The sequence below is a fragment of the Podarcis erhardii genome (assembly GCF_964252035.2).
Source record: "Podarcis erhardii genome assembly, chromosome: 13".
In the NCBI taxonomy this organism is placed as follows: Eukaryota; Metazoa; Chordata; class Lepidosauria; order Squamata; family Lacertidae; genus Podarcis; species Podarcis erhardii.
The window spans coordinates 27680063-27696107 of NC_138502.1; the positions used below are offsets into that span (position 1 = coordinate 27680063).

The 16045-nt window shown below is 46.9% G+C and overlaps 1 protein-coding gene across 1 annotated transcript in view; it reads left to right on the forward strand.

Annotated features, from left to right (window-relative positions):
- THRA (thyroid hormone receptor alpha) overlaps window positions 1-16045 on the forward strand; it is a 110642-nt gene that overhangs the window by 84883 nt on the left and 9714 nt on the right. Inside the window, exons 3-5 of the mRNA XM_081838090.1 lie at window positions 6051-6112; window positions 11755-11855; window positions 15562-15709. Of these exons, the coding sequence (XP_081694216.1) occupies window positions 6051-6112; window positions 11755-11855; window positions 15562-15709 (311 nt within the window). The remainder of the gene's footprint in view (window positions 1-6050; window positions 6113-11754; window positions 11856-15561; window positions 15710-16045) is intronic.

The window sequence follows — 16045 nt, forward strand, 5'->3', positions numbered from 1 at the left end:
GCCGTGCCTACAAGCCTTACGTGGACAAGAGGACATCCTGTTGGGGAGCTTTTGCAGTCGCCTCTGGGGTGCGGGGGGGGGGAGAGGAGGAGGTGGACAAGACAAACTGGTAGTACCAGCCTTGCCTACCCACCCCTCTCACTCCCCCCCCCTTGGTTCTGTAGTCACTGTTGACTGTCTTTTTTTAGAAGCCTGCATTGTGTACATGCTGATGTGTTGTGTTTGTTCAAAGGCTGCACGTACGCACCGCCCCGGCTTGTGTTATTGTTGGGTCCTTTCCCCAAACAACACTTAAATCATTTCTCTCTCCCCCCCCCTCGTGTTTCCTGTTGGTGTGATTCAAGCGTTTAAGCCCTCTGTTGGCTGGGGGGGGGGAAGCCTCCAAATGGAAATGTGTATCAGAGCAGCTGTTCAAAAGGACTAGTTCTCTCTGCAGCGGCAACAGCTTTTGTCGCTTTGGACTGTAGGTGAGGGCTCATCTTGTGAAGCTCTCACCCAAACAAACTAGTGTGTGTGTTTGGAGGGGAGGGTAGATTAAAGCCCTTCTCCCTGAAATCTAGTTCTCTGAGGGAATGGCTTTTGTATGGGTAGGAACTGAGTCCTGTCAGTCTCAATCTGCTGCCTGAAGCACCCAAGCACAGGTGCAAGACTAAACCAAAGGCACAGAAAGCCTAGCAGAACAAAATGATGGCATTCCTGCCTCACCGTGAAGGGCCTTCTGGCTGCCACTGCATCTTTCCCTCTATTTCTGATTATCAGGGTATGAGTGCTGTTTGTAGCAAAACAGCAGCACCCATGCACAAAGGGGGGGGGGTGTCAGCAGACCTAGGGGGACACGGAAGCTGCCTAAATAAATAAATAAATAAATAAATAAATAAATAAATATATCCTTAGGTAAAAAAGCTGGGGGGAGGGGGGAAACCCAAAACAGCCTAGTGAGGACTGCGCAGCGCTCATTGATCATGGAACATTGATTGTCTATTGAGGGGAGATGGACAACTGGGTACAAAGGGGATGGAGTGGAGTTTCATCGCAGAGGTGAGCATCAATGGCTGACTGGAATAGCTAACAGGAACATTCCATGCCGCAACATTTTGTTGCAGTCTGCATATACAGTGGTACCTCAGGTTAAGTACTTAATTCGTTCTGGAGGTCCGTTCTTAACCTGAAACTGTTCTTAACCTGAAGCACCACTTTAGCTAATGGGGCCTCCTGCTGCCGCCGCAGCACCGCCGGAGCACAGTTTCTGTTCTCATCCTGAAGCAAAGTTCTTAACCCGAGGTAATATTTCTGGGTTAGCGGAGTCTGTAACCTGAAGCATATGTAACTTGAAGCGTATGTAACCCGAGGTACCACTGTAATAGTTTCCCTGATTCTTCCCACCCCCCTGCTTTGAAACCAACCTATTTGCAAAAGTCATTTTGAAACTTGCTGTGTTGGGTGATCCTTGCTCTGAAAAGCGTGGTCAAAATTAAAAGGTTTGGGAACTCAAACTAGACCAAATTACAGGAAAACACCAAAGAATTACACAGATTAAAATAGCTCAGCAGGTAAGAAAACAACCAACACTAACTTATCCAGCTAATTAACATAAACGCTTACACTTAAATCTGAGTAGGTTGAGCAAAGGGACAAGAAGCCGTCAAGCTCATTATTTCTGAGGTTCTAACCTATTCCCATAAACCAGGCTTAAAGGGGCGACATCATCACACTTGCTTAGGAAAGGAATTATTTTACTGATTTTAAGAAGGCTGCAAGATTGGGCTCAGGTAGGTTTCTTTGGGTAAGAGACCCCACAGCCCTGGGACCTTTTGCCCAAGGAGGCCCATGTAAGCCAAACATTGCAGCCTTTTAAAAATCCATTCAGACATTTCCTTTCCCAAGCAATCTTCTAAAAGTCTCTCGCAAATAGGGTGGTGCTATTAGTTTCTGTATTTCAGTACTATACATTTGCAAAAATGTGTGTCTTCTTGGCTCCACCTTCTGCATTCCACTCGTGCCGTTGCTGCCAATGGGGTATCGGCATGCAAATAAGGCTGCAGTGACTGGCGGCCGATTGGGTGAGCTGCCACTGAGGTCATCCTTTGTTGTTGTTTTTTAATCTAGGCCAAAAAGGACATTTTGTCTTTTGAATTTAATTTGGAAGGAAAAGCTGGGGGCGGGGGGGGGGGGGCGGGGAGACTCATGCACACAGATTTCCCCTTCTTCCTTGGTTTGGGAGCAGGTAATAATACGATTATTTAAACGAAGGGTGTCCTTTAAACACATTGCAAAGATTTTTAAAAACCTCCTCTTTAAAATCTATCTATATATAAATGATATAAGCTGTTGAGAGGTCAGTCCCTACAAAACTGGGGCAGTGGGTGAGAGCTGATGGAATACCATACAAGTTTTAAAAAAACACCCCCCACACACATTATTGCTGTTTATTTACTATTTTTTAAAGTGCCTCAATGCTAGATGCTCTACATGTGAATTAGAGCAAATTCTGTTCACAGGATGACATTGGTGTGTGTTTCGTTTTTTTAAAAAATAATGCATGAATCTTGAACTCCTTCCTGTTAATCAGCCCTCCCACATTTGAGTTGTGATCTCCCGATAGCATTCACTTGCCTTCACTGCCTAATCTGTGTAGCCTTTTCCTCTTGAATTGCAGTTTCCTCCCTTTCCCAATCCTCTTGAAACTGGGGGGTGGGGAAGAGCGAGATTATTCAGTTTGCAGTTAATCCTAACACTGTTTTTTGGGTTAAGCTGGTTTAAAAAAAACCAGAAAACCGATCACCACTGTGCCTCCATACACCTCTTTGGGAAATTGAGAAGAGCTATAGCTTATTGGTTGCGCGGCTGATTTGCATGCATAAGGTTCTAGATTCAATCCTCCGCATCTACAGGAAGGGCTGGCAAGTACCCTGGAAAGCCACTGCTGCTGCCAGTCAGTGTAGATCTGACTGAATTAGATGGGCATAGAATCATAGAATTATGGCACTGGAGGAGACTCTTGAGAGTCCCATGGACTGCAAGAAGATCAAACCTCTCCATTCTTAAGGAAATCAGCCCTGAGTGCTCACTGGAAGGACAGATCCTGAAGCTGAGGCTCCAATACTTTGGCCACCTCATGAGAAGAGAAGACTCCCTGGAAAAGATCCTGATGTTGGGAAAGATGGAGGGCACAAAGAGAAGGGGACGACAGAGGACGGGATAGTTGGACAGTGTTCTCGAAGCTACCAGCATGAGTTTGACCAAACTGCGGGAGGCAGTGGAAGACAGGAGTGTCTGGCGTGCTCTGGTCAATGGGGTCACGAAGAGTCGGACACGACAAACGACTAAACATCAACAACAGAATCATAGAATTGTGTAGATTTAGCCATCCACCCTTGGGTGGTTGGCTAGTAGCTTACTTGGCAATTTCGCTCACTGGCCTTTTGCACTGGGAAATATGCATAAAATGAAACCAGCCTTGCAACATCTGCTGCAGTGTTCAGTCAGGGGCAGGGAGGAGAAATGGAAGGGAAATGACATCAGATACAAATATAGCCACCCTGCAGCTTCAACTAAGCCTTTTCAAGCTCAGAAATCCTGTTGAAAGAACAAACCACACCAGCTTCCTGATTGCCACCAGTCTCTTGTTCCCAAAATCAGTGCGGTGTTGTTGCTTTCAATTATAAAAATTGCAAATGTATAGACTTGGCCGTGAAAAGCAACTAATAAATAACTGGAGCAAAATAATTAAATAAATGTGTCATTCCAAAGGAATGTTTTAAGAATACATGTTCCAGTTATTTATAAACTGTTTCCACTTTTACCAGAATCTTAATGGGTTGTAAGAAGGCAGTCAACTATGTATATAGATAGAGATAGAAGGTCAGTTTTTCCACCTTGGCTATGCCCAATACTTACCTCAACTCTTTGGAAACTGGAACGATCATCAGTGATTTCCAATACTTAACTTACTTCAAATAATCTTTTCTGCAAGATTTAATTTTTCAGCAAGCGTCTGGAGTATTTTTCTTGCATAGTTTAAGAAGGGGGGGGGGAGAAAAATTAGATTCTCAGAAGGTTGGCTTCTGTTCACAAAGCACTTGCTCAACTTTAGAACTCTGTTAGTTTATTACATTTGGATAGGAGATGTTTTTGAAAAGTTTGGATTGCCTTATATTGCATTATGGGTAACAAGGAGTTTTGGGGTTGGGACCACTTATGAGTTAAGTCAGCTTTTCATTAAAAATGAGCATTCTGTGATAACAATCATCTAGATTTTAATGTGTGAACAAAAGCAAATTGAAGATGCATAATGTACCTCATTACTCCTTCCCCAAATCTGCAGCTTCTAATGGTGGCTGAATTGGGAGCTTGTGACAGCAGGCATTCCCTGTACAGTGGTACCTCAGGTTACATACGCTTCAGGTTACAGACTCCGCTAACCCAGAAATAGTGCTTCAGGTGAAGAACTTTGCTTCAGGATGAGAACAGAAATCGGGCTCCGGCAGCGTGGCAGCAGCAGGAGGCCCCATTAGCTAAAGTAGTGCTTCAGGTTAAGAACAGTTTCAGGTTAAGTACGGACCTCTGGAACGAATTAAGTACTTAACCTGAGGTACCACTGTATTACTGAGCTCTTTCTTCTTCTCCCTGTTTCCACATAGCATCTACAATTCAGCTGCAAACTGAATTGCCTTCACATCTTTTCCCTCTTACTTTCCTTTCTGGAGGTCAAGGGCAAGGATGCATTCCCACCCCAAAATCCCAGGAATTGTAGTTTACCCCTCGAAGCTACAACTCCCAACAAAATTCCCTTAACAAAATTCCCAGGATTTTTGAGGGGGGAGAGAATGTTCTTTAAATGTATGGTGTGTGCTCAGCCATAGTATTGCTGGACTTAACACTAGAGAGTTCAATTCCCTGTTTTGCTGTGAAGCTCACTAGGTGGGTTAGGTTTTTTTTGTTTTACTGAGCATGACAAACATGGGTTGGCATGGGCTGCAGTGTTAGAAACTGAGATATGAGAGCATGGAGCTAAATGGCACCTTAAACCTAGGTTATGGGCGCAACAATCGAATGTCTAAGCACGCTTTTTAATAGCGAGAATACAAAGCTGAAAATGAATGAACTGCAGCTAAAATACTATATTCATTTTTCACATGGTCTAGTCCTTCCCATCCCCCTAATATTCTTAAGAGGGTTTCTACTCCAGTCTTCACAGAGTACAGTTGTACCTTGGTTCTCAAACGCCTTGGTACTCGGATGTTTTGGCTCCCAAACACCGCAAACCCGGAAGTGAGTGTTCCGGGTTGCGAACATCTTTCGGAAGCTGCTCATCCAACACGGCTTCTGCGGCCTTAGTTGTCGAACGGACTCCCGGAACGGATTAAGTTTGACAACCAAGGTACGGCTGTAGCTGGAAGTGGGGAGGCGGAAAAAGGTCCTCCTTTCCTTCAACTCTGCAGTTTTGACCTGAAATCTTAGGTGCAGTAGTGCGCCCAGAGCTCAGAAACTGCTTGCGCTAATGAAATTCTCTATTGCAACATGTGCCTAGAACAATGGGAGTTCCAAACACTGGTGGGCTGAGTTGCTGGTGGTGCTTTGGCTTCTCTCTTTTGACCTCCTGCTGCAGAGTCATGCCGGCTCTGGGGTGAGCTTGCTCCAAAGGCCGAGGCAAAGGAGAGCATGGGAATCTCAGGTCAAGAAGGGGCTAGCTATGTCTCTACATCTGCATATGTGTGTGCGTATGTGTTTGTGTGCATGGGGAACCTTCTTCCCAACCCGCTTATCACTTCTGCTGCTCTCAGATAACATAAAGTGAGACCACTTGTACTGCTCTCCTCGCCTCCTGGGTTCTTTAAGAGGTGTGGGATGATGGAACTGGAGCTGTATGAAGCGAGAGGGTAAAGTTGTGTGTGGCGCTTGGGAAAGCTTTTTAAGGGAAGTGGGCTGCAGATTCGGATAAAATGCTATAAGGCTGGCAGGTAAAGAGCCACGCAAGGTTGCCCTTCCCCTGATGAATCCACAGTTCTGTTTTGTTTTAAATCTCCTCTCCCCTTCTTTCTTCTCCGCAGGTGGCCGGATGGGAAACGTAAAAGAAAAAGCAGCCAATGTTCGGTGAAAAGCAGTATGTCGGGTAAGCCACCCTTTTCAGGCTGTTTAAATTGGTAGAATCCTAGCTATTTGTCCGGCTCCCACCAGCACCTCGCTTGCATCCCTGATCGCTCTGCTTAATCAAGAATAATCAAGAACAAAGTGGGCCGCAGCGAGCGGGGACCAGGCCTTCCGCAGCCACAGGCTTGCGAAGCCAAATGCCTCCCAAATGACTCGAGCAAGCGAGCCAAGCCACAAAGTTCAGAGCCAGGGAATATGCAGATATGTATTTGCCTCCAATCAAACTACTATTTAAGCCTTGATGCTACAGCAATCTATGCATCAAGATCCCTCAGAAATATTTCTAGTGGTATGTGACTTTTAGTTCCACACGATGGTTTCTCTCTATAAAGTTGTAGCAAAACCTTCTCTTGATGCCCCAGAAAAATTACATATTAGAGGGGGAAAGAGAAATGCAGGCAGGAGGGGTGGGGAGCCTTCATTGATGCAAACAAGCGATGCCCCGAGACTCCAGAATATAAATAACAGGATATCCTCCCAAAATTTATCCAACTCTGTCCTTGAACCCATTGAAGTCCTTTTGATGTTTTCCACTGGCCCAGAGAAGGAGGTCACGGGGCAGCTCAGGATATCGGTTCTCAAACGGCAGAGTCTGCAGCCGGAAGATAAACCACTAAAGGGCTGGGGGTGCAAGAGGTGAGGCCACAATGGGTCATGGGGCAAAGGCGCAGTGATGTGCGGGTTTGTGAATGAGAGTACTCAGCCGGATATTGGCTTCTTAGGATAAAATGCTCCCCATTGGTCTGCCACCCGCTCAAGTCAGCCACCCTCTCCCCACACAGATACACATTCCAAATCAAATCATTTTGATTCCCATCTCCTGTTAAAACCTTCAGTTCTTCAAAGCTCTCACTTGAATAATACCTGAGTTTTCTCCCCCAAAATATAGTAGTAGTGGTCGTATTGCTATTATTATTGCTACTGTTGCTATTATAATTATTAATATTATTACTGGCACATTTATGAATCGCTTCCCATGAGGCATTCCGAAGCTGCGTACAATATAATTTAAGAGGTTTATTAAGTGGTTACATGAATAAAAACAATTGCACATATAACAAGCATTTCAAATAAATAAAACCTTTTCTCATATTTTGTTATGTTGTAGACCGCCCTGTAGTCCCTTGATGAAGGGCGGTATATAAATTTAATAAGAGCAATAACAATTTTATATGTAGAGCGCGCGCACACACACACACACACACACACACAAAGCAACAATAGCACATGTGTAGAATCAGTTCAAATCCCATGCAGATACCAACTAGGATAAAGATCTCCATTTAGAAGACATGCAGTAGCTCATTTCACAATGAAAGGAGCAAGATGCTTCGAGGGGGGGGGGGAGGGAGAGAGAGAGAAATACCAGGTTCGAGATTTTACGTAGCAGGTCCAAGGCGGAAACCCCGAGGAGGGGACTTAGGCAGCTGTGGAAAGGCAGGGGCCTTCAGTCTCCCCAAATGCTTCATAGGGGCAAGACCTACCAAAGAAGAGTTACTCTGCTTGTTAGGCCTGACACATCCTGTGCAGATTCAGCTTTTCTAGCCACTTGCTGTGTGTGATTCACTGCTGGTCCGCTGCTGTCATTGTGGAAGTGCCCTAGTTCAGTGCCAGAGCACTAGATGAAGAAGGTTCCCCAGGTTCAGCTTCTGTGATCTCCTGGGAGGACTGGGATCGACTCCTGCCTGAACCCCTGAAAAGCTGCTACCAGTCAGGGTGGACCCTGTGGTTTGGGTCCTATGTTCAGCTTCCCCATGTTCCTATTCTGTCCTCTCCCGTCTGTTCCAATGGAAGCTTCACTGTTTGCAATAAGTCCGGCATTACTATTTTCCTTTTGCTGTTTGTGGGTTGGGTGGTTGATTTTGTGCTGGTCCTCCTGGCCTGGTCTAAAGGGCAAAGACATCCCTTTCCTTAGAAGAGTCATTGTAAGGGGCTGGGTCCATGCCCTCTGTTCCAAGGGAAGGCAATACCTTCAATGAACCTTGAAGGACACAGGATCTCATGGTAAAATAAAAATATAAATCCTCCTTCTCATATTAAATGTGCGATGTAATGTGTGATGTGGGTGGCAGTCACATATGGCATGCAGTGTGTCATTTGCAAGGGCCATGCATACTAGTTTATCTTCTGTGGCACACATTAGATCGTAACATGCCTGTGGGAAGTCCATTAATATGCCACGCTAAAGGGGATTCCCTGTTCGGTGGCTGTGTAAATGGGATACCTTTTCACAGTCCGTTTTTAATCTCATGGAAGCTGATTTTTCAGTCTCAAACGTGGAAATGGGAATCGGTCTAACATGGCTGCAAATTGTGTGGTCTCTTGGGGAGGGGGGAAAGCGTCACAGCAGAACTCAGAGCTTTCTCTTCCTACCCAGATGCTAGCTGTCTTGCTGGCAAAGGAGAGGGGAGGGCTTCTCGTCTTCCCTCCTGCCCCCCCCCAGCACCAAAAGCCATCATGCTTTCATGTTGCTAACAGCTGTATTCCAGATGAGTTTAAGACCTTGTCTTTCTTCTCTCACATCCTCATCCTCATCCCATTGCCTCCATCTGGAAAATCACACAGGGTTTGAGGAACCTTCTGGCTCCTAAACTACAAGGGCCAATTTGCGGCATGATACTTTCCCCAGCAGGGATCTATACTGGTGTAAGGAAACCATGGGTAAATTTGTCGTGTGTGCACAAAAGTGCACAAGTATGTGTGGCTGTATGGAAAACATCGCGTCAGAATTGGCCCTCGGCCAACTCTTATCCTGTTTATCTTTTGAGAGAAAGCTCCAAACTCCACTCACCAAACACAATCACTGGTGTTTCTCACAGTGAACATGTGGCACATCCGTAACATGCATGTGTCGTTTATATACTGATATACATACATCAGAACCCCCAAGCATGTGCAATGGGAGATTTTAAAGAAAATCACATCTTTCATGTTTGCTCCCAGATGCTCTTGGCACTCACTCTCACACACACACAACATATAATTCTTTATAAATTCTATAAATCGGCCATGAATTCTATAAATCGGAAAAGGCCAACGAAACAGAAGGGCCAAGTTGAACGTGAGCATTTGTTGGCAGGAAATGGGAATGTGCAGGCAAAAGAGGCTTTGGGGAGGGGTAAGGGATTGTGGGCCAAGCAGGCCGAGAAGGTGGCCTGAATTTTGCATGTTTCGTTTATTTATTTATTATCTCTCGCTCCTTCCATCCAGTCTCGGATGCTGCAAATATCTAAGCAACATGCCACTGCTTTAAGGCAGCTGAGACCTAGGCTTTATCCCCCTCCACACAGGCATACCAATGCCGCAAGGGGGGCACGTCCCCTTTTCCGTCATGGCTGGGTCATCCTAGGGTCATGTGGAGGTGACCCTTGCCACAACCCTAGACAATAGGACATTGTGAGGGCAGGGGGTGAATGAGAGAACACAGCTCCTTTTCCTGGAAGGGGACAGAGGGGGCACCTTCATTATCAGGGCTGATGAGGCCCTGGAGGGTAAGCAAGGTTACGTGAGTTGGGGGTGGTGGTGGCAGGAGATAATTGGAAGGGGGGGTCGCAGGCTGCTTCCTTCCCCTTCAACAACCCCCCACAAGCACAGAGATAAAGAGCCTTTTTGTGGACGTACATGGCTGTTGTGTTTTCTGCATGAAAGCCGCCCTCGTTAGCGGTACTTTAAATAGCCTTTCAGAAAGACTAACGAAGCCTGGAAGTGGGGGGAGCAGACAAGGACAGGCCTTGCCATTGCCCCCTCCCTCCTGGAATGTGGGGTCAGAGGGGATCTTGAGAGCCATTCAGGCCTTGGGGTGCCTGTGCTGTGAGGGGTGGACCGCAAAGGAGGCCTGCAGTCTTCATGTTTTGCCAGCGAAGCAAAGCCAAGTCAGATATGAGGCAGCTTACAAATTAAAGTTGGGGCAAATACTTGTATCCTGCCATCCCCCCCTCCATGAAAGTCATATGTGGTGTTGTCCCACTGTATGTTCATAACAACCCTTCATTGTAGGAAAGTCAAAGCAAACGGCCCAAGTTTCGCCCAGTGAGCTTGATGTGGCTGCAGGTAGATTTGAAACCAGGTTGACCTGGTACAAGTTAGCATTCATAAAGAGAAGAGTAGCTCTGAGCATATGCTCAGATTTCCAGAATGCCCTTTCCAGAAGACCTAGTCAGAAAGGGTTTGGGAGGAAGTTGTAAGGGCTTCAGGAATGATCCCTGGCTGCTGAAACATGAAACGGGGCTCGCCAGCAAAGCCTCTCTCTGGCCTTCCTTGCTCCATATATGCTCCACATATACAGTCACCAGCTTTCTCACTCTCCAGCTCTGTCCCTGCTCTCTGATCCTTATTCACTCCGCCTGTGCTTCCCTCCCTCTTAACAGTGGTCTAACTGGGAGGTCACTACAGCATGGATCACTGAAGGCCAGGCTGACCCAGGAATGGCTGCAGCTGGTCAACCAGCCTAAGCTGGGCATAAGCTCCCCTTGCCTAAGTGGCTCCAATGACAAGTTGGAATCCAGGAGTGATCCCAGACTATGAACCTGTTCCTTCAGGGGGAAAGCCATGCCTCCCAGGATAGGTCATACACCTAATTCCCGGATACAGAAGCCATCCGCTCACAGCATCTCCATCTTTATTAGCCCCCACCCAGCCCTTCACCATTTCCAGACACCAGTCCAGCACCTTCACACTTCACAGATGGAATGGAGAGAGAGACCTCCAGACAGCAATACAGTGGTACCTTGGTTCTCAAATTTAATCCGTTCCGGAAGTCGGTTCCAAAACCAAAGCGTTCCAAAACCGAGGCATGCTTTCCCATAGAAAGTAATGCAAAATGGATTGATCCATTCCAGACTTTTAAAAACTACCCCTAAAACAGCAATTTGACATGAATTTACTATCTAATGAGACTATCAATCCATAAAATGGAAGCAATGAAAGCAGTCACACAATCAATCAATCAGTAGCTGAACTGGGTTCCACACAGTCACAAAAACGAAAGAGCCACAAAAATGCAAAATAGATAGCAAAAACAGACAGACCTCAGCATAACACTCAAAACAGAAGTGTGGCACTCAAAACGGAGCATGTTCTACTTCTGAAAAAAGTTCGCAAACCGGAACACTTACTTCTGGGTTTGCAGTGTTTGGGTTCCAAGTTGTTTTGAGTACCAAGGCGTTTGAGAACCAAAGTACTACTGTAATGTGGTAGCATGGGGGAAGCATCACAGGACCATTAATAAAGCAGAATAAATTTGCCACTAAAGCAGTGTTACTGTGCCAAAACCACGTTGCAGAATACACCGGCAACACAACACCCATCTGGAAGGGCTTGTAGTGTGTTAACCTTGTGGTTTTGTGCAGCTTGGTTGTGTTGCTTGTGTTTCTAAAAGGGAGGCGACTTTGAGAGCTGCGAGTGGCTCGTAAAGTGCGTTGCTTTTAAAGATATAAAATTGTGATATGGCCCCTTTGTGTTTCAGAGGTGATATGGGTCTAGCCAGCAGGTAATAGTGACCAGTGAAAGAGAGTAAGGGTGGCCAGGCCCATTGAAGTCTGGTGTGTCCCAGTTCTGTATTCCCCCTTCCAGCTCTGATCTCTCCATTCTTGTTTTCTCCTCCAGGGTACATCCCTAGCTACTTGGACAAAGATGAGCAGTGCGTTGTATGTGGAGACAAAGCCACGGGGTACCACTACCGATGTATTACCTGTGAAGGCTGCAAGGTAATGGAAACATGGGAAGGCCATCTGGCCCGAGCGGCTCACTAGAGGGTGAATTCTCTCCTTTGACTTGGTGCCTCTGCATGACCCCAGGCAGCTGCCAAGGACAGCACTGCCCAGGGCTTGGGTTTTTTGGGTGCTGCGACTGATGGGAAGCATTTTGGTCCTTTTCTCAGCAGGGGCCAGAGGAAGGCTGTGGGTGAGCCTGGTGCTAAGTGAGGCAGGGAAGGGTGTGGAAGGTTTGAGCCAAATGTGTGAGCAGCAGTCGCTCAGAATTTCTGGGCCAAGCTTCACCAAGATATATAGAAGGATAAATTAGAGAGTTAAAAAGGAATTGATATGCCTTGGCAAACTGCAGTGTGGAATGGATAAAGCCAGATTTTTACAGTGATGGGAGCTAGACAAATTAATATTTTCCGTGGTCTCTGGTTACATTTCTTAATTTGTTGACTCTTCTTCTGTTCCACATTTACCTTACTGATCTGTCAGCCTCCCCCACTGCCATCACCCTCCCCCAGGATTCTTTTCACCGCCTCTGTTGTGCTCTTTCTCCAAGGGACTTGGAGTGGGGCCTGTGTGGGGTTTCCCAGCTTTCTCCTCACCAGGTTAGGCTGGCAGGTAATGATTTTTGCCCTGTGCATTTTATAGATGTGTAGGTGTTTGAACCCGCATCTCCTAGGTCTAGGGCCAACTACCTAGCTGCCACCACACCACAGTAATGACCGTATGTCACTAGCATGCTTGGGGCTGCATAGGACACAGTCGTGATAAACTTTTCTGCCCAAAGTGTCTGCAAGTCAGTACAGTCGTACCTTGGATCCCGAACGCTTTGCGAGTCGAATGTTTTGGCTCCCGAATGCCGCAAACCCGGAAGTGAGTGTTCTGGTTTGCAAACGTTCTTTGGAACGCGGATGTCTGATGCGACTTCCGGTTGGCTGCAGGAGCTTCCTGCAGCCAATCAGAAGCTGTGCCTTGGTTTCTGAATGTTTTGGAAGTCGAACAGACTTCCGGAACAGATTCCGTTCGACTTCTGAGGTACCACTGTATTAGGTGGACAAAATCAGAAGATTTGGAAGTAGAGAGCATGGATTCACAAAATAAGTGGGGATGGGGTAGAGTAGAATTAAAAGGCCCTTGAGGGACAGGTGAGATGTGCCTGAGGAGTGGATCAGGAAGGACTTTACTGGAGGAGAGGACCTTAACAGAACTGAGAGGGTTGTTGCTGCAGGCAGAGTGCTCAGATTAATCAGAGGCAGGGAGATGGGAGAATGAGCCCAAGGGGCCTGGTTAAGAACAACCCAGCAGTTTGGGGAAAATTCAAATGGCACCCCACATTCCATAAATGCAACTCACCATGGCATCCTTTTGCGCAAGCCTCATTGCGGTGGGCAAGAATGCTGCCATTTATTTTGTTTTTTGTACAGCAGAACTTTCTAGTGGATTGTGTGCCTCAAGGGTCAGATCCTGTGTAAAGCCAGTGTGGTGTAGTGGTTAGCGTGCTGTGCTAGGTCTGTGAAGACACCGGCTCAATGTCTCCCCCTCTTCCCAATCCACAGTGCCCAATGGGTGACATTGGATCAGTCATACCCTCTCAGCCTGATCCACCTCACCATTGGTTGGTGAGAAGACAACATATGTGTCTATGTAGGGGAGAGTCATGCTTGCTAGCTTGAGCTCGCTGGAAGAAATCCAGGTTACGAGTGTAGCTTAATTTAATGAAATACGTGCATGTCTCGCTCAGCTGCCCTTAATGGTGTCTAAAAACCTATGAACTGAGGTGGCCGCTTTGCTGTATGTACTTTGTGGGAGTGTCAACTCCAGTTGGCAAAAGAACTTGTGAGAAAAGGAGCAGCATATGGAGGAAGGAAACAGCAAAGAGAACGGGAAAATAGAATCCACGCTGAGAAATTGAAGGAGGTTGTGCCAAAAAAAGAGAGCAAGCGAGCGGGGAGAGTACTGTTTCTTCTGTAGTATTGACTTCCAGGCATTACTTTTGAGTGCTGATATTGAGATTTCCCAGCGCAACATGTGGTTTTCCCAGGCAAGAGATTTGTTTTATTGCACTGTATTAACGTCAGTTTTGTGGTGCTGATTATGACTTAGTTAGGCACTGGGTACTGTTTGCAAAGAGGCACCCCTCATTCCAATGCCCCCCTCCTCTCATGTTCTCGGCACATGGTGAGCCTTCCTGGGTGATCTAAGGTCACTGGGCACTGGGAGGGGGGGGTCTTAAAAGGGCCCTAGTGGCAGGGTAGAAGAGTCTGGCGCCAATATAACAGCATGGCTGGATAACCAGTCATGCTGGGCCCCTAATGAGGGAGGACACATTTTAGGACCAAACTTAAGTACGGTAAGTGTGTGTTTAGCAAATGAATAAATCACTCCCACATGCCTATATGTAGTAGTAATAATAATAATAATAATAATAATAATAGTAATAATAATAATAAATAATTCTATTATTTATACCCCACTCATCTGTCTGGGTTTCCCAGTGTGCAAATGAGTGTTCATTGGAGGGCGGGGTTAAAACCTTCCCCTCAACTCGGCTGCTTTAAATCCTTTCTCCCCAGCTCACTTCCACTATTGAACCCAGGCAGACAGGAAATAGCTTGGAAACAGTTGAGTGCAATAGTTTCCAACTGATGGAACGTGACCAACAAACTGCTGTGCCCTGACCTAAAGTGGGTCTCTTGCCAGAAGCAGTCCCCCTGCCCCCCCCCCCGCACACACATTCTTCTTTGAGAGAGAGGAAAGAAAGAGAGGACAACAAAACTAAACAAAAAGAGAAAAGGAAAGGCATGCATGTGCAGTAAAAGCCGGCAGAGACAGCTCAAGACCTCTCTGTTCCTGAAGCGGAACATTCAAACGACAGAGATTTGAGCTGCCCCTGATTCTTACCCCAGAATCTACTGACTACCTCAGATTGCCAGCCCTGGGTGCAGGGCGGAGTGCAAGATGGGGTGCTCCTGGCTTTGAAGGAAGTTGAAAAACTAGCAGCAGCTTTGAGTCGTCGTTAAAGGTTTAACAGTGGGACCTCGGGTTACATACGCTTCAGGTTACAGACTCCGCTAACCCAGAAATATTACCTCGGGTTAAGAACTTTGCTTCAGGATGAGAACAGAAATCGTGCTCCGGTGGCAGCAGGAGGCCCCATTAGCTAAAGTGGTGCTTCAGGTTAAGAACAGTTTCAGGTTAAGAACGGACCTCGAGAACCAGTTATGTACTTAACCCGAGGTACCACTGTATAGAGAGAGAGCTAGCATATCCAACCCATGAGGCACAACCTGCTGAGACGTTCTCCAACATACACCTAGACAGAAATGAATGGGAGCTGTAGGAGAGCACAATAGGGGGTGGAAAACACCCTTGTCAGTTGTGCCCCATGTTGATGAATGGGAGGCCTTTGGGGCAGCCCCAGGACTTGTAGCTTAGAACCACAGAAGAAGAACATGGGAGCGCACCACCTCAACTTCTGCAATAGAAAATCACCCATTTGCCTGATGGACTTGCATTTCTAAGATGCAAGCCCTAATACGCTTGGCATTGGTGGTTAGAATGGGCAGGAGTCCCGTTTGATGTTGGAAGTGCCAATAGGGCTGTACCCCGTTGGTTAGAAAACAGGAGCCAAGTGGGTGGCTCGAAAAACGGAAGGTGCTCCTTCCTTCTCAGGACTGCCTGGTTCTGATTCCGCTCTTCCCCTCTGCAGGGCTTTTTCCGGCGGACCATCCAGAAGAATCTGCACCCGACATACTCCTGCAAGTACGATGCCTCCTGCGTCATCGACAAGATCACTCGCAACCAGTGCCAGCTTTGCCGATTCAAGAAGTGCATTGCCGTTGGCATGGCCATGGACTGTAAGGGCATTGCGCCCGCTATGGAGGGATGCGAGGGTTGGGGAAGACGAGGGAGGGAGCGGTTGCAACAGGGGATCCCATCACGGAAATAAATGTAGCCAAGGATGTGGGGGCAGGGAGGGGGCATGCTGCTTGTTCCAACATAGAGTTGTGTGGGACCATCTATTAATCCCAATGTAATTGGGGCCGTTGTTGTGGCATGAGAACCCCACGGGCCGCAGTAAGCGGCCTCAGAATTCCGTAGGCTCTCACAGGAGCCGGCCAATCAAACGGCTTCTCGTGAGGCCATTCAGCGCATTGGTTAGTGGGCTGCAGGATGCGATGGGCACCTCACAG